General features: G+C 27.1%; 1 protein-coding gene across 1 annotated transcript in view; it reads left to right on the forward strand.

The window, feature by feature from the left end:
- Positions 1-20,448, forward strand: part of LOC111625627 (regulating synaptic membrane exocytosis protein 2-like) — a 328,126-nt gene that overhangs the window by 91,421 nt on the left and 216,257 nt on the right. Inside the window, exon 4 of the mRNA XM_023368831.1 lies at positions 11,477-11,547. Within this exon, the coding sequence (XP_023224599.1) occupies positions 11,477-11,547 (71 nt within the window). The remainder of the gene's footprint in view (positions 1-11,476; positions 11,548-20,448) is intronic.

Consider the following 20,448-nt stretch of genomic DNA (forward strand, 5'->3'; position numbering starts at 1 on the left):
AAAGTATTTTTCTGAGGTCTGTCTTATCAGGTAAATTACTGTACACAGTGTATTCATTAATTTTCATTTTCATGTAGTAAAGGCTCTATGCCTTCATAAAGAATGTACTTTTCCTTTGTTTAAGGGTATTTGGGCAGTTTATTCTCTGTTGTATTCTCAAGTAAACAATACATACAAGTACAGTACAGTATTTTCTGATGAAACACTCATACTTATTTTTTTTAACCCCATTCCCGATAACCTGGCACTTTCACAAACTCGGCCACCCTTCGGTCCACATTAGGCCGAGTTTTCGAGGCTCTACTGTATTAATATCAAAAAATAATTAATCTTTGTATTTAGTAGCAAATTTCTTCAAGTATACCTACAATTTAAAAAATAAAAGAAAGGAAGAAAGAAGGTAGAGTTAAAGAATTTCATCTTTCTTCAATATTATACAGATATATCAATGTATCTGTTGTAAAATTTAATTTTAACCATTGTGTTTTACTTTAAATTTAAAGAAACATTTAGAAATGAAAGGGAGCAAGAGTAATTAGGGGCTGTTTATAAATTATATAATGCGTTTTTAGAGAAATTTTGACCCATCCATAACACTTTCTAATATATCTGAATACACCTTCCCATTTATTACCTTACATTTCAGTATTCCCTCCCACAAAGTTTTAAAAGAAAAATTAATTTTTTATTTTAAGTTTATTTGTAACACATTTTTGTACAATATAGACTTTAATTTGCTACCTCCCAAGAAACACCGTCAATCAACCATGTCTTGATATCCATAATGGGAAGAGTTTCACTGTGCTTCATTTGGTTAGGACTTTCAAAATCAGTTTCTTCCTCCTGAACATCCACTTAGTGTTGGGCTGTTAAATTAATTAACTTTATAAATTTCAGTATTAATTTCTGATATATTATAATTATCTCCTTCTTAAATTACTGAAGTGATCAAGTGATTAGTAATATTGAACATTATGGTTCCCTTTTGTCCAGAAATGATTCTGCCTGCCGATACTGCCGAATGAACAGTAGTGTAGTTTTTAACTATGACAGGAAGTAGTTCTCAATTAAAACAGAAGAATATTGAAAGAACAGTCATGGAAATTATTAAAAACACTTGAAAGTGATAAAGGAAAACATTTCTGGTGGGCAGCTACAGGGCAAACAGAAAAAGAAAAAACTAACTGTACAGCTAAAAGATGAACAGTTGGCATGTATGCAATACAGAAGATGTCAACATAAAATAAAGCTGAAAGATTAAAAGAAAGTTTATATTATTTATTGTTATCACAATAGAATTAAAAGTACCCAAGCAACACTTGAGCTCACGTGTTAAAAATTTAATAAAAGTGTCAAATCAAGAGATCGGGCTTTGATTCTAATGCTTGTAAAAACTGGAAAAAAAAACCTAAATAAAATCAGGAAAGAATAAAACTATTAGTCAAGAAAAAAAGTTTTTTTAAATAACCTTAAAAGGAGATCTAGCACGGAGATTGTGCGGTAGACTTACAAGAATTGGAAACAATAGTTAAATACGAGCAGGAATTTCAAAATGTGATTAATTTCCCTTGATCAAATAAAACATGGTTTCGAATTCAACCCTTTGTAGCCTGAAATAGCCTGTTATCCAGCTAGATACAAGAAACTGACCAATCGGAAAGTTGGAGATCTGGGGAAAGAATCCTTTAAAAGCCTGAATTTCCAGGACAAAGGGAGACTTTCTCTGCCTCCCATTGTTAAATTATCTGACCAGACTTTCCTCTGCTTCCTGTTGTGAAGTTGTCTGCCTTGTCTTCATCCCTAATTTCATCATCCTGCCTTGGACTGTTCCTGTTTTCAACACTTAATCACCAAACTTCCCAACACCCATAGACGCATCTTGACTGACCACCCCAGGGCCATCGACTCTACAGTCCAGCTCCTACAGTTGATGACCTGCACTATAGATTTACAATCTGTAGTGCATGTCGTCTTAGCATGTCATATCGTATAGTGCATGTTGACTTAATGTAAATAAATGGGTTTATTTGTCACTGCAGCTATCTGCCTCACTTTCTTTCACCCCACTATGATAAATCATGGCATTTGGTTATCCCCAATTTGGTGACCTCACATTAGTTAATGCTGAGTCTGATCCCTCCCTGCCTTCATGTAATGCAACCTAGCATAACTGACAGACTCCTTCCTCCAAAACTCATTATATAATTTATGGATTGCCCTGTACTGGATTTGTTTTAAATATAAGATACCATCAAATCTAAGATGCACCTTAAATTCTATATCCTCATCCTCAGAGTTATGTTCTTTTGAAAAATTCTTTTGAATGTTGACATAAATTTGTTCAGTTTTTATTGTACCGTAAAGTAAGTTATAGATCACTATCTTTATGATATATAATTGTCACAGAAATCAATATATAACTGTGTTTTATGGTATTATTTAACTTTCTGTGTTAAGTTCTTCTGAATCAATACTAGATTTAATGCTCACATCTTTCCACACACAATCATCCTTGGTGCCATTTGAAGCATTGGAAATGCAACATTCCTTTAAAAGAGTGCTGGGATAAACTAATGAGATTGAGCTAAGGTGAATTCTTAAATATAGTAAAACTTCTCTAACTCAAATATCTGGAACTTGAATATTTCTTTAACTCGAAGAAAAACTTAGTAGGTCTCAATGGAATAGCATAGGGATTAAACATCTCTAACTTGAATTAATATATATTTTATGATACCTTTTTAATACATAATTGCTTCTTGTATGTCCAATAAAACTTGTTCATTATGGTTCTATAAGAAATCATTTGGCTGTCCATTTATTAGAAAACTGACCAATGGAAAGTTTAACCAAATTCAACAAATACCAGATTATAGAAAGCCCTGTCACTATGTTCCATGTCTTGTAAGATTAGAGATACGGGAACAGATTGTTACAAATCTTCCTTAGAGTAGTGCTCTCTTATGCACACTGCATAAGAGAGCACTACTGCAAGAGACTTTCTAGAGCAGGGGTGGCCAACCTTTTTAGCAGGCGGGCCAAATTTCAGAAATAATATTTCCTGCCGGGCCACGCACCTAATTTTTTTTGTAAATTTTAGTAAACAAGCAAGCGTGCTACAGCTTCATCCACATCGTTGCTTTCCAGTAGGTGAGATCGTGGTCAAACACTTGCCTGTTTTAATGTAAATAAACACAAAAAAATAGGTATATTTATTTTTTTGAAGAAAATTAAACATAATTGAGAATCAAACATATTTATTAGACAATTTAAAAATATTTAAAAATGAGACATCTGACTTTGTTTTACAGAACTAAGTGCATCAAAATTGATCTCGACTAATGTTGTCGCTACACGCAAACAGTTTTCCAAATGAACATCAGTAATTCGTGTTCTCACTTGTGATTTGATGTACTTCATGCGACTAAAAAGTTGTTCACACGCATAAGTGTTTCTAAATAGCGAAACCATCGACAGAGCATGTTTGTAAAACGCAGGATATTTATCCTTGTCCAAATACGTTCATAGAATTCTTCCAAACCTTCTTAACTCTTCTAATGTTCATTTGGTGATATGTACAATAAAGTTAACATTTACGTTCATTTGACCAAGCTCCGCGGGCCGCATGCAGCCCGCGGGCCTCATGTTGGCCACCCTTGTTCTAGAGCATTCTAGAACAAGCTTCTAAAAATTCTCATACATAGCATTTATTTAAACAATTTGCTTTGTTAATGGGAGTCCCACTAATGTAAAACAGGGAAGAAAATCAGGAACATGAGAGAGTGCTCTCTTAACAAAACTGCTCCCTTATCTGATGCTCTGTTAAGTGGACTTGACTTATTTGAATTTCCTTAACTTAAATTTTCTTGAAGTCAAAGGTTTTTGCTGTCTCCCAACACTAATTTATGTTAGGGTTCAACTTCTGTGACTCAAATGTTAATGTTTATTTTATCAAAAGTAATCCTAATTATCAGATTTTCCATGAAATTTTTAGACAGTTGTGTCTATTATCCAACACCCATTTGCAGATGTTCCATTCCAAAGCAAGATGGTCTCTTGCTTTATAAGTATCACCACTAAACATTTGGGTTTCCGGTACAGTTCGAATGTAATAAATGAACAAACATTTTCAATCCTTTATCTAGAATCTGCTTCAGGTTCTTATCGTTCTGATTGTGGAATGCCAATAATTTCCATAATCAGATTTAAGCAATTTGTATTTGAAAACGTTCAAAATTATTGGCATTCCGTAATTGGAATGATAAGAATCTGAAGCAGATTGGATAAAGGATTGAAAACGTTTGTTCATTTACTACATTTGAACTGTACTGGAAACTCAAACGTTTTGTACCTGCAAAACTGTTCAATTCCATTACTTACATTGAACATTTTGCTGAAAGGCATTATACAGGCTATTTAAAACAAAAAACTGCCAACGATTCTTTATATTAGGGATGGAAAATCTTTTTCTATGTACGGGTCACATTTAAAACTTTTGGATTGCAGATGAGAAAAAAGAAAAAATGTGGGTAAATCACTATTATTTATTTGTATATGATCATAAATTAACCTAGGTTTATCTAATGTGATTTCTGGAACTGATGTAAACATAATGATATCTGAAATATTTGGCTGAATATTCATCACTGCTATTTTAAATTATTTTTGAGATGTGAATTTGTTATCTGATTTGTTGTTTTACTTCTAACTAAATTTATTGTGGGGAAAAACTGGTCACATACATTAGTTGTACAAAATAACTGTAGAATTTTTGCTGCATACTTCTTAAGTTGGAAAATTGAATTTTTTTGATAAAAGTTTTATAAAAATCTATTGAATTTTTTCTTCATTAGTAACTTTCAAATCAAAATTACTTTGCAAGTTTATTATCACCATTCATTTGGTTCATTCATTTATTGGTTCATTTCTGTCTCCATTTAGCTCAAGTTCATTTGGTACATTTTCTGTATTTAGTGAAAAAAGTGCTGTAAAAATCCCTATTTTGTTTTCTTGACTTTAGGAATAGTATAATAAATACATATTATTAGTGTATAATTTGTAAAGAAATCAAAAAAACTTATAAAACTTTATAGCTCTACATCAAGTGGAGTCAGATTAAACTACTGGACATGTACTATACTATATGAAGTGGGCTCTTGGTATTTAGTACAACTACTGACTGCTCGATGTTGTATTTAAAATTTTTATATTTATTTTTATTTTATAAAATAAATATAAAAATTTTAATATATTTTTTAATGTATGTTAAAAAATATTTTGTGCAGCACAGACTGAACAAAGAACTAATGTAGGCCACAGTTTGCCTGTCCCTGATTTATATAATGCAAGAGAGATAAAAATACAAATCTATTCAGAATTGGCATTTTTCACTCTATTGTTTTCTAACTCAAAATATTTTCCTGCTCCTTGAAACTTTGAGTTAGAAAAGACAGAACAAGCTGAACATTTTTTAGCTTGTTTTGTATTTGAATTAGTTCAGTGTTTAATCTGATGATGAGATGAAAAGCAATTAAAGCATTTAATCAGATATAAATAGGTCGATTCCTTAAATTTCTGTAGCAGTTGTTTGAGTTTATAAACTGTAATGGAGTTGATAATAAAATTACCTTCTTCTCAATAACTGGAATGAATTACTAAACAACCTTAATATCCAGTAATAAAAATTTTAATGTAAAACTTTGATAAACATTTTTGATCTTAAACAAGATCTGCATCAGGTCAACAGTGATATTTAAAATTGGAATGCACAGAATTTTTCAAAAAGTTTTAAATGAAAATAACAAAAACATAATGATGTAAATCAAACATTAAAAAACAAATACCACCGATTATAAATAAAGAATTATAAAAATAAATCAGATATACATATAAGACACAAAATATTACAAAATAATACTAATTAATTTATGTTGGTATTACCCGGTTTTTCATAAAGGCATTGCCATGCAAATGAGATGCTTAGAACTTATTAATTTAAATATAAATGTACTTGATTAGATATAACCACACTTGATTATATACCATATATAATGAGAATCAGACAAAGGTCTGAGTAGCGTAACTGCCATCACAACCACATGGTAAGTGAGAGTTTGGGTTTGAGTCACACTTTGAACTGATTCTTTTCTTCCAGAACTTTCTAAATTAATTATTAAAATATTAATTTAATTATTAAATTTAGCAAGAGATGGTGCCTAACACCTGCCACTAGTGCCAAATTAGTTAACATTTAATTAATAGTAGTAGTAATACAGCCCAATATAATTTGGCAGTCGTTTGGCTTTAATATATAACTGTCAGATCTGGATATTAATATTTGTAAATGATCTGAAGATGCATATCATCAATAATATGAACACCATTGTGATGATGTCATTTCTACAATGTGTATGGAAGAAACTAGAGTACAGCATTAATGTCTGCTATATGATATGGTGCTCATATTGAGCATTTATAAGAACCAGAAAACTTTCACAGTTATTGTTGTTTTTATTAATACTTTCTATGTCAAGGTATTGTGACTGTATGCCATATGTCTGTTTTTTTCTTTTCTTTTTTTTTTTCTTAAATTTTTTCCCTGTTCATTTTTTTTCCCTTTTAGAACTTTCTAATGTCCTTAATTCTTCTTTTTTGGAGGTGAGGGCCACTTCTTGGAATAACTAGTATAATGAGTGAGATTACCTGAGGGTATATGAGGTCAAGAAGGGTCACTTTTGAGCTAGTGCTCAAAGAGAGGAAATGAACTGAGGGACGGTGTGTGGAATTGTCTAGCACCTTGAGTATACAAATAAAGTTGTAGCTTCAAGAGGAAATCTTAGAAATTCCTGGTCCAAAGTTAGTGTGCTGAATTCTGTATTGAATTTGACCAGTTGTGATCTTCTACTATGTTTTGAAACCATGTTGTTCTTTTTATTTGTTCTATAAGCGCAATGTAGCATAATAACAATCACTTGGCATTATTCACTTCTTTATTTCACTTTTCATTCAACGAAAAGTGAAATAAAGAAGTGAATAGTGCCAAGTGATCGTTATTATGCTACATTGCGCTTATAGAACAGTCATGATCTAATTAGTAATTGATGGCTTGATTATAATAGCCATCAGGAACTGAAGAGAAAGAGAAGAAAGTGTGATTTTGGTGTAAAATTCCACATGATCCTTCAAAACAATGAGGACTGAAAGATGTTTGCATGACTTGGATATCTTTCTGTCCTATTCACAATTTTTACTACTACTTGGCCCTATCTTAATTTTTCCATATTAGTGTAAGTTAGTATTAAGGGTTAGTTATAAGAATTTTATTTTTGTGATAATTATTTTTGTTTTTTTGTATGGGTGAGAATTATTGTGATTAGGTGTGTTGTGGTCATTTTTAATTTTTGTAATTATTCTGCTAGCAATTGGGCTTTAGGTTATTGCTGGAGTAACTATCCTAGAGTTGGCATTCTTTATTGTATCTGTATACAATTATATCAAGCATGAATAAAATATCCTTTCTTGTATATATGGTGTCTTTGATTTGTTAGGTGTTTGCCTTTAGTGGGCCAACAAAAACCCTTTCATACCTCACAGTATGTTTAATAATGTGTGTGTAGTGATGATATAAAACCTTGGAGTTTTTTTGACTAATCTTGTATATTACTGAAAGAAGTGCAGTAGTATTTAAATTGCAAATTAATAATTAAAAATGAATGATTATGAAGCAATTGTTTAAAATTATTTGATATTTAACTATTTCCAGTTTATGATTATTAGTGGTATGTGAAATTTTTTTTTTATAAAAGAGATATGTGTATTATGGATTAGAAACTGCTAATTTAGAGGATTAAAATACTCTTTGTCAATTGGTACTGTTTATTGATTGATACAGAGTGCAGAAGAGGTAGTTTCTGTCTGTAGAGGCATATTGAAAGTATTTTACTTGTTAGGAACTCAGTAGCATGATTTCATCCTCAGATTAATTGCAAAAACAATGCTACATCAAATGTGATTAAGAGTACTTTTGAGGTTTGAGGAAATGTGATAGACATAATTTACATATGATTTGTGCATATCTAGAAACTTTGAGTTTCTTGTGTATTTCTGGTTTCTATTTATGAATCATTATTATGTTTTCATATGTCTACAGCAATTCAGATATGACTCATTATTATGTTATGAATGGATGAAAAATAAAGTGAACATTTCTAGACTTTTTGACCAAATATGAGTTTTTTTTTTTTAATTCTTAATACTATATATTTCTAAATTTCAGATATTTTAAAATTTTGTTTATTATTGTATAATCTAAATTTCTTTAATGGTACTATTGTTAGAAACTCAACATCACCTTAACACTGAAGGTGAAATCAACACTAAATCCAGAACCTGTTTCTTCACAAATGTTCTCGAACTTTTTAAGATAGTTCTTCCTCAGGTAAAACTGATGGAATGCTTCAAAAAATAGAATGTACAGATTTTTTTTATATAATACAATTTTTTTATATAATACGATTTACACTGGTAACAGATACTATTATTTTAAAACATTTTACATTAAACTGTAGAGATGGTTTCTTTGAATAGCAGTTTGGCTTTGATCCATTTTATTTAATTTTTTGTTTATAATTTTTGAGTTAAAGTTGTCTTCACATTGTTAATATTTTATTTCATATGTTTTTTTCACTTTTATACTTCATTTTTATGTTCTATACAAATTTCTGTTGCAAATTCTTTTTTTTATTGTATTTTTCTTATTCTTCATTAAATTACATATGACATTTCTTTAATATTGTTACCAACTCTAAAATGCCTAAGGCTAGGCATTTGTTCTCTTAGAATGTAATTTTTCCTGAAGAAGATTAAGACAATTGAAAACCTTTGAATAAAAAAAATTTTTACTGGATTAGATGGTTTTAGAGTCTGTATTTGTACAAGTGTAGTTCATATAGGAGTACAGGTTGACATTCAAAAATCCGGCCATCAATAATCTGCTTTCTTTAGATTTCCAGCATGGAGTTTGGACTGCATTTTCAAATTTACTGCATTGGCATGCCACTGTTTTCAGGAGGTGCCTAACTAAAATTCTGTAGAACTGTTTTATTTAGTTGATGAATATTAAAATTTTATTTGCTTTTCATTTACTGTTTAATTTTCTTTCTTTAAAGGATTATACAGGTAGTCATTTTCTGTTAAATATATACAGCATATATAACCATAAAAAATTTGGCATTTTCAAAAATCTGGCACTCCTTGGTTCCAGAGGTTGTCAGATTTTTTGAATGTCAACTTATGATAAGTTTAATACGGTTATAATTCCATTTTTCTTATTATTCCAATTTTACATAAATATGTTGACAAAAATTAATATTAAAATTTAATGGAAGTTTTAATTCAAACACACATTTTATTTAACATAAATTAATAAAAATATTTATTTTGATACTATGGTTGTAAAGTAATTACATTGACATTTATGAGATAACTGTGGAAACTGTAATAGAAGTGATTAAATTTCTGTATTAAAAGAAAATTGATTTTAATGGTTTTATTGTATTCTGTACTGGCAACATTGTATACTTATTTTTTTTGTCATTGAATGACTGCCCTAATAAAAAGGAAGTAAAACTAAAACATGTCTTTAATCCCCCAAAAAGAAAAACTTCAAATATTATTGACATTCATACTTTGGAACTATGTTGTAGTTTCTATGTTGTGAATTATTTCTTTAGAAAAAAGAAACATTAATCCACATCAATACTTGCCTTGTCAGACCATCTTTATGGTCTGACAAGGCAATTATTGGTGAGGATTAATACTTCTTTCCTGTAAAGAAATAATTCACAAATGTTGTTTCAAGATTTAATTATGTTAAAATGAAAAAACTTTTCAAGACCAGAGAAAAAGAGTACCAAAATGTTGATCAATTCTATAGGTGTATTGAATTAAAATATTTTTGCAGCCTTAGTAGTGCATGAGTCCCAGGAGAACTTGAATATGACAAATTTATCATTATATTGGAAAACCATCAGATCTTGAAGAAAGTACACTAGTATCTAATATTACTTTTTATCAACCTATCAAACTGATGATAAAATGTAGCTTCTTTATGGTATGATGTCACTGACTGAGTTTAAGGTGAAATGCAAATGTGGAAGAGACATGTCAACTATAGATTTTTTTGCACACAACTTATTCAAGGTATTAAAGATAACTAATTTATAGAACAAATATATTAGTCTGAATTGCTTTAACAATATTGTGGCAAAAACTTGAAGCATCAAAAACAGATGATTGTGAATTATTAAAATTTCAGCCATAAAATACTGTTTTTAGTGTGTTAGAGAAAGTTTGTAAGATATATAAGAGCAAAAGACAATCAAAGAGGATAACTTCAATTCTCAAAATCAAAATATATTTTGAAAATTGAAGTTATCTATGTAATAAACATATTAAAGCCTGATGCATTGATACTTAACCAAATGATTGCCATAATTAATCGGCTATTGTTTTGCTATTATTAATAATTAGAATTTATAATTATTAATAGTAGTAAAATAATAGCCTGATTAATTACAGTGATCGTTTAGTTTAGTATTGAAGTTATCCTCTTATTGATTGTTTATTAATTAAGAATCAAATGCAACAAGATCAATGTATCAGATCAAAGTCAAGAGGACACATTGACTTTGAAAAGCTTGGTAAGTTACCTGTACCTACATTGTGGATAGAATGATTACCTATTGACAAATTTTTGAACAAACACTTCCTGCCTTAAGTACATGTCTTGAAATTCTATTAATCATACAACAAAAATGTTATTGAAAATCATTAATTGAATAGTTACTATCTATAATCGATTTACATCAAATGTTACAGCAGTATGAAGAAGAATTTTACTTCAGTTAAAATTGAAAATATTTAAATTCAAGAATATTCTAAATTTTTTAATCTAAATATCTTCTAATTTAATTGATGAATGGTTGTAACATTATTTTTCTTAATTAAAATTATTTTATTATTGTTCAAGAATAAAGTTATGCAAGGATTATTTTTTACATATATCATGTCCCCAAAGACACTTTTTACTTGGTTCATTAAAAAAACAAACTATGTATTATAAGTAAAATGTCCTGAATCTTCTACACGGAGAGTTTTATTTAAATCTGTTCTAACTGATTCATCTGAACAATTCTGTATATTTGAAAATGCATTATATAAAGAAAGATGAAAATATTTACATCAAATGTATTTATTTTATATTTTCTGTTACTTAAAAATATTATTGAAATTGTCTTCATCAATATGAATTTATACATATATATGTAAATATGTATAGAATATAGGATCCATGGAATTGTTATTTAGTTATAATAGTGCATTTTTTTCCTTATAAATTTTATTAAATACAGTTAAAATTATATACAATAAATCAGTTAACTAAAATAAAATATTTTTGTCTGTAATTAATTTACAGGAGAGGAAGTTTTAGGCCAAACTTGGAAAAAAGAAGAAATACTTGATGCCAAAATTAAGAAGTTCCTTGCAGTAAGAATTTATTTTTTAAATTATAATTTAATAATTTAGTTATAAAAAATATGTTTACTTAAATGATATGCTTTAAATAATCAATACATATTCTTAACTATTTTAAAATTATTATTTATTCACATATAATTAAGAAGAATTTCAATATATTTTAGGTGGAATACAAAATTAAGATTGAAATTGAATGAAAAATTTAAACTTCAAGAGTTTTTTTGGAAAGTTAAGAAATTTTCTTTTTGAAAGAGAAAAAAATTGTTAAAATTCTTTTAAATAGGAATATTCAAATGTAATTTTAAAATTGTACTTAACATTTTATTTCAATGTTTAAAGTATGAAAAATTTTATATTTTGAGGAATGACTTTACTTAATTAATGATGTTGAAATTAATCACTTATATAATACAATATAGGGTATTCTATTGGTATACTGCATAATTTTAGAAAGTTGTATTCCTAAATATAAAATTTCAGATATAATTTGTAATGTTTCTATTTTTATAAGCACTTTACTAATGAATATTGGAAAACTAGAGTCAAAATCTTATTTAAAGAGAAATATAGGCATTGAGAAGAATTCTTAGGGTTTTAAATGGATAGAAAAACACTTCAACAGGAAGTTATGAAGATTCTAAAACCAGATGTCAATATGAATTGTTTAAAGTAATAAATTTATTTTTATTTATGGCAGATTTATTCTTAAATTATACTTGTTGAATATATTTCATTAAAAAAATCATCTCTTATATATTAGATTTAAAATTTTGAATTGTGGTTTAATGAAAATTAAACAAAATCTTAAGAAATAGTAGTTTGTTTTAAACCTTTTGCTTAAATGAATCATGGATGATATTAATTGAATTATTGCTGGAACAGTTTATATCTATGAATTTATTTCAATTCTAAAAACTATTTATTGGATACTATATTTTTCTAAAAGGTTAAACTGAACTAAATTTGGAAGATTTCATAAGATTGAATAATTAGCATATACAGAGTAAATATGTTATAAATTATTTTCAAATGTAAATTGATTAAAATTTGTCAATATGCCCTATAAACAGGAATTTATGTCATTACAATGTGAGAAATTAACTCAGAAACAATACTATTTCAAATCTAATTTTAAAGATTTTCTAGCCAGAATTATATTTCATTTTCTCAGGTTATGCAGTAAACATATAGAATATGCTGTACTTACAAAAACCAATTTTTCCTTTAGATTTATTAAATTATCTGTTACATATATTTAGCTTTTTAAACATATAAAATAATTTTTTATGCAGGGTTTCCAAGAATGCTTGGAGTGATTTTTATACTTTAATATCTACAATGAAAAAATTAAACTTCTGAAGGTAATATATCAAAATTTATTTACCATACTCAACATCCTTAGTACATGGCTAAATTTACTTACTCCTTTGGTTGATTTAGAGACATCATATTATTATGGCAGATGATTTCAGTTATATTTGAGATATTTGAGCTTTTTCTGTTAATTGATTAAAAAGTCTCATTTGTATAACAACATGTATATGTTTTTTTTTTAAATCAATAATAATTATAAGAATCAGTAATATATATCACTGTTTTAGTTGAATTATAACATTGTCATTAGAATGCTTAACCTTTAGTATTTTGAATAATAATAACTAAGCAAAATTGGGAATATATTTGTATTTATTTTTTGATACTGGGTTACAATATATTATCAATAAATTGGATAAAATTAAAAAAAAAAAAGAAGAATTAGTAATGTGAATTATTTAATATAAATGATTTACTATTAATATGAGTTAATAAATAGTATAAAAAGTTTTTTTGCTGAAATATGTTCTAAAAATTTCTGCTGTTTATCTTAGCACTTATTCAATAAGAACAAACAGATTATTTCAGTTGCTTGAAATTATTTTGATATGAAATTGTTCATGAATAAGGGCCATATTTTTGTGTTTAAAATTGCAATATGTGCACATTCATATGCACATAAAAATGCCAGATATATGCATGCTATATGCACACTAAAATGTCTGAAATATGCATTATGAATGTTAAAAGTGCTAGTAACATTAAAATTTGTAGATTGAAATGCATATATACTTTACTAAGATTTGCTTTTAGACAGAAATAAAATCTGTTACTTTACACTTTCTAGGTGGGAGGGAATAAATATGTGATAATAGGTGACACAAAGAATTTGAAAATTATGACATCCCAAAACATGTGTTAGAATTATGTTTCATGTAGGTGTGTAGTCAAGACAATTAGATTACATAGAAAATTATAAAATTTTGTTGAAGTTTCTAGTTACATTTTCAGTAAAATTTTATAACTTTCTATTTAAATCTAATAAATATAAAAAATAAAAATAAATTCAATAATAATTGAATTTATTTTTATATACACAATTATTTAAAAGATGTTTGAGGATAACTGAGTTAACCTAGTTTCCTTGTCCAATAGTTAAGTCACTGGTCTAAAGTGGTCTTGTTTTTGTTTATAAGCTTATATGAATAATGAAAAATGACTAAATGCTCTTATTAAGTTATTAAATAATTATAGATGTAATGTCAAAGTTGATACCAATATTTTGTTCCCAGCTGATATCATGATAAAGTTTGTTGCACACTACATTGGATAGGATCCAAATTACTGTGCAGGATATAATTTTTTTTAGTTCTAAATCTTTCCAAAGCTGGTTATACACTAGTAAATAACCAACAAAACCTTCAAAATATACCAGCAAATATAATTTAATATAAATACATTATGACAAATGTTTTTTTTTTTTTAGCAGGAAATGATTTGTGGCATACATTACAATAAAGAATTTCTGTCTGTTTTAAATGTTTAGGATTTAAATCCTTGTGTATACTTTCTTAACAATTTCATATTAGATTTTTATTGTTTTACCCATATTGTTGGTTGAATCTAAGTTAATATAAAAATTTTTTCTGCACATGCTTCATACATGGAAGTTTGATTTCTTTACTCATAAGAAATTATCTACTGTATATTTAAGTAAACATTGTACTTGCACAGCTATTTGAAATATTTAAATTTAACATTATTAAATTAATAAATATAACATTTATAATAATTTTAATTCAAAGAATTTTGAGAATTTGAAAAATGAAAGCTTTCCATGATGATGAAAAATGTGTTTACAGGACATGAAAAGAATCACAATTAGACAGTTAAAATTTAAAACATTTGAATTTTATGCACTCATCAATAATTGGTTGGTGGAATGATATTTCTCATGTAAACTATACATGTGCAAAAAAGATTTACTGTACATTTAACAGAAACAGACTGATCATTTGATTTGAAAAAATAGCACTTACAATCATGCAAACAAGCTACAAAGTTTATAAATCACTTATGTTCTGAAAATGATTAAATTGCAAAATATGCAGTAAAAATCATAAATGTATATAAAATTATTTGACAACCTTAATTTGATCCATTTGGATCCAAATAGTGTTTATATCAAGATTTCAACATCATAGCATTTAAGAAGAAAATCATGCATGTGCATAGAAGTCTGGCCCTTATTTATGAATAACAATGTTTTGATTTATAAGAACATATAAAAATTACAAAATAATAATTTTGACAAATGTGAAAATTACAGGCATGAATAAATTTATTTAATTTTTTTATACTTCAATCTTATTTGTTATATGAATATTAAAGCTTTAAACTATAACAAAATTGTTTGTAATAATTCTTAAACATTTATTACAAAAACAATCAAGAATAAAGAAGATATAAAAGAATAGATAAGTTTATGATAAATTTACAAATAAATTTTATTTTTACAAAATGTTAGTTATTTTAGATACTTATTATTCTGATCATTTTGTAATAACAGTGTATTTCAAAAATATATATTTTTTATTTTTTATATGATTATAACACTTACATGTTGTGGCGTTACAGGAGTAAGTGTTATAATCATGTAATAAATGTTGGCGTGAAGTGACGTTGTATTATATCATTTTATTTTTTATTTCTACCATTTAAAAAAAAACAACAACAACAATGATCTTCAATTTATAGTTAACAAATATTTCTTTTTTAAAAATAACATAGTTTTTGCTTATCTTAAAGAAATTAGGAAATCTCTNATGAATAAACAAGTAATGAATAAACAAGTAATAAATTTGTGAGATGAAAACTAAAAATAAAATGTGTTGAAATTAATATCAAGCAATAATGCAAATAATTGGAAATTTAAGTGTTTAAAATCACTTTGCTTAATCATCATAAATGAAATACTTTTTTTGGAAATGAAATGATATATTATTTTTATTCATTTAAAACAAAAATGGAGTAATCACTTAAGTAATTTAAACTCATGATAGTATTTTTGTTGATTGTTCATAGATATGCATTTTTAAAATAAAAAGTAAATTGTAATAAAATTTTTTTATTTAGAATATGATTCTAATCATGTAATAAACGTTGGCGTGAAGTGACGTTGTATTATATCATTTTATTTTTTATTTCTACCATTTAAAAAAAAACAACAACAACAATGATCTTCAATTTATAGTTAACAAATATTTCTTTTTTAAAAATAACATAGTTTTTGCTTATCTTAAAGAAATTAGGAAATCTCTATACAGTAACTCAGTTATATCAACATTTAAAAAGTATGATAATAAAATTAATCATATGTTTTTATCTTTATTATTAATAATTTGTTATGATCAATATTAGATTTGATATAGTTTCAAGGTCATTGGAATAACATTTGTTTTTCTTTTCTATTTGGAGATATTAATTGGGTGGAAAAAAATTGCAAGTTGAGAATAAATCAAAAGGCTCAAAATGTTTCTTAATAAATCTATTGTCTTCTAAACACAGTGTATGAATTTATTTATTAGAATAACAACATTGATACAATTGTGAAATTTTCACAAGTATGATTCTTACTGTTTATTATTGATACATATGATATTGATCTCTAGGTGGTTCTATAATTGTATATATTTTATTTCATTATCGTAAATGTCTGTTATTGTTTTTGTATTGATTGACTTAAATGCTCTGTATTGAATAAAGTAATTCATCAGTAAGTGTAAATATATTTTATTTGAATATTTTATAAACATTCAAAAAATATATTGTGTGTTATATTTTAATGAATATTTACTTTGTTTATTAACAATGTAAATATATGAAGATTAAATGGAAATTGTCAAAAGAAATAAAAATTTAATTTTTGTAAAAATATGCAAAAATTAGAAAAATAGTATCAAAAATCATATTTGAAATTATACTTTTTAGTTCAAAAAATTTTGTACTTTGTTAGATATTAATGTTTTTTTAAACATTATCATTAAACATTTTGAAATGTTACTTTAAACAAACAAATTTGTTTTGATTACTTATGAGATGCATTTATTGAAATAAAGTTATAGTATTTTATTATGTTTTTATAAACCATTTTACAAATTATTTTTATAAATATATATATATNTTTTCAATTAATGAATTCAAGCTGAATAAACTATAGCAGAAATTCTTAATAAAAACCTTCATTTAGTTTTATTTATTTATTTTTTAATCATTACTCAGCAGCATGCTAATTAGGCTTGAAGATGATCTCATTCCTTTATTCACTAATCTTAAAAATAATTTATTTTATAACATCAATGTTTATCAGATTTTTTAAATTAAAATATCAGTTAGCTGTTTTATGAAAATAAAATATCTATAAAGTATGCATTACAATTATTCTGTAATTTAATTGAACTGCATCTGGATGAAATAGGTATTAAAACAATTATTATAAAACTGCAGCAAAGAAAATTTATTTGCAACAAACATTTTTGATTATATCAAAGATTTCCTATGTTCAAAGATTCATATTTCAAAGATTTCAGATCTGTTCTAGTTTTTTATTTTATATGTCAATAAAGTTTAATATTAAATTTACAACCTCTCTTCTTACTTCTTTCTTCAGTGGCTTATGTAATTCTTTTTATTAATTGGCTCTTTTGCTGTTAAATTCTTTGTTTCTTCCTGATTTCATCTAAACAGCTATTCAAATTTCAGAAAGCTCATTATTGATGTATAGCTATGCTCATAGATAATGCCTTTATCACAATTGATTATTTCACAAATTCACTTTGAATATCCCAAATTATTATTGTTATAATATCACTTGCTATAAAAAGAAGAAAGTGTTAATTTTTTTTCTATTTTGTTATTTGATTTATAGAAAAATGTAAGCATTTAAATTGATAAGATGAAAACTTCAAAGTAAAATTAATCACAATTGTACAAAAAGAAAGAAAACTTTTAATTTAATACAGTTTTAAATTTTCTTCAGATTACAGATAATGATTTTGATAGAAACTGATATAAATTTTTCATTATCTAGGTTGCCATTTATATTTTTTATGAAATTTATGATTTTATTTAGTTTTACAATATTATATTGTAAAAACTTATTAAATTTGAATTTTAGCTATTATTTTTATTGTTATATTTTCTTATTATATCATACACTCTATTATAAATCATTATTATCAGTTTCAGATTTGTATATATATTCAATAAAATAAATACCTGAAAATATCTAATATTTTCTAGACATATTTAATTAAGATTTATTACTCAGATATTTTATTAATATTACTGTTAGAAATATATTTTTAATAGATATGAGTTAATTAATTTATATTGGAACTTTGACATAGAAGTCAAAGCATTTTCCTGACCTATTCAAAGAATCTTTAACTTCAGTATTCAAATATATCCCAAGTAGAGATGCAAATGATAAGTTTCATTAATGAATGGTCAGAAATTCGAAAATTCTACTGGAATTTTTCCAAACATAATTTATATAAAGGCTATCAGATATTTTCTTTGACAAGCTGACAATGCTTATTTATATCAGTTGATTGCAATTGCCAATGATAATGCCTTGAAGACTTCTATGAGCACCTTATAACCAATTAAGTGACTTTGAGAGAGGTCATATTGTAATACAGTTGACCCCCCTATAACACGGTAGATAAGTTCCGAGTTTTATGAATCCAGCTTTTACGAGTCCAGTCAATCACACACAGCCTGGCACATATGCAGTTTATGGACTATGGCTTTTTAAAGGTTTCTTCCATAAAATTAATCGATTCTAGACTAATTTGACTCAACATTTCCAAAATACGTATTATTTTTTGGGAATAATCCATATAAACTATGCTATAAACAAAAAATTGTAGGGTTACTTACCGAGTGTGCACTGTTCGACTACGCCGTTGCTTAAGCTTGTTTTCGTCGTGGAGATTGTCATTGAATGGCGCTCGTGTGCTTCCTGATAAATTATTTTTTTTGTGAAAAATTCGCTGAACTTTAGAGATATCATTAATATAAATATAATTTTTACGGACATTAGATAATAAATGGTTTTTAGTAGGTCCGCTGCTTGTTTAAACTCAATGGTTTGTGCAATCCTGTTGCGACACGAGTCGGCGATGATGTTTTACTGAATTATAGGAGTTTTTTTAGCATGTTTGTACAAATACTGTCGCAATTTTTTTGCCGTGATATAGGAATTCAAACTATAGGAACTGTGTTATAGGGGGTCTACTGTACTATGGAAAGTTAGCTCATTATTTGAATAATAATGATCTGACATCTGGGACTATAAATACTGCATGGTGTAAGGTTTTAGAAGGAGTGGGTGAAAAAGGTACCCATAAATGCCACAAGGCTATAGTAAGTCAGGAAGACTACTGCTAGAGGGGATCTCAGATGATAAGGCAAACCCAGAATGATTCACCAATTTTACTGTACTGTTGTGTGAGATGTATCATTCTCATTACAACAGACAGTGTAATCCTGTACCATTGCAAGATGTCTTGTAAAGTGCAATTTTATTCTTGTTGTCCCATACAGCATTTGCCATTGACTAGACAGCATAGATAACATTGTCTGAAGAGGTGCTATGACCAATAAATGTGGAAAGATGTTGAATGGCATTGATTATGTTTATGAATTTCATTCCAGCCTTACTACAGATGATTGTTATATTTGTATGAAGAAAGAAAGGGCAGTGATACAAACTAAGCTTTTTTGTGGAGCAATGCATTTCTAGAATTCTTGGTGTTTATGGTATGAGGAGTCATTTCCCATGATACCTGATTGTATGTAATTATTATTTATTCTGCTTATCATTATCATTCTATTTCTCAAATTGATATATGATGTATATAAAAACATTTTTAAAGGTATTAAATTAAATGAATTTTTTTTAAATGTATAAAAATTCATTAAGACATATTTTTATTTTTCATTCATTTAAATGAATATTGGTAGAATATTATTTTTATATTAAATATAAGCAGAATATCATTATCCAGTATATAGTGTCTAGGTTTCAATTTTTTAAAATACTTTTCCTATAGTACTGTCTTCCAATGGAAATAATCCTTTTATGTTTTCCTGATTTGCCCCCAGGTATTTTTTCCAGATGTTGAGGCTGGACATACAGAAACCAGTGCAATAGTATTGGCAGTTGCTGAATAAGAAAAAAATTTATATATTCAGATGAGAAGTATCTGCCAGTGGCTGAGTGGGTAAAACCATTGAACACTGGCAGTTGGTAGCAGGTTGTGCTTTACCAACAAGCTGGCCATATGGAGTTTTCTGGATTTTCTTCATATGTCTAACATCCAAGTAGGGGCCAGTTTCTCATAGAAAGTCTTCTTGGGAGGCACTCATTTTTGGCAGATTGCCCATGTGCAGCATTGTTGTATTCCATCAAACCAAACCAATCAGACAAAAAGTATGTTGATTGGCACAATAAAAACAAATTAAATGAACTAGATCACTGTTGGCCACAATGAATGTTTTGGTCCAATTGGAGCTGATGCAAAAGCAAAT

Source organism: Centruroides sculpturatus, unplaced genomic scaffold, assembly GCF_000671375.1.
Source record: "Centruroides sculpturatus isolate CEXI.00-Female unplaced genomic scaffold, Cexi_2.0 scaffold356, whole genome shotgun sequence".
Taxonomy (NCBI): Eukaryota; Metazoa; Arthropoda; class Arachnida; order Scorpiones; family Buthidae; genus Centruroides; species Centruroides sculpturatus.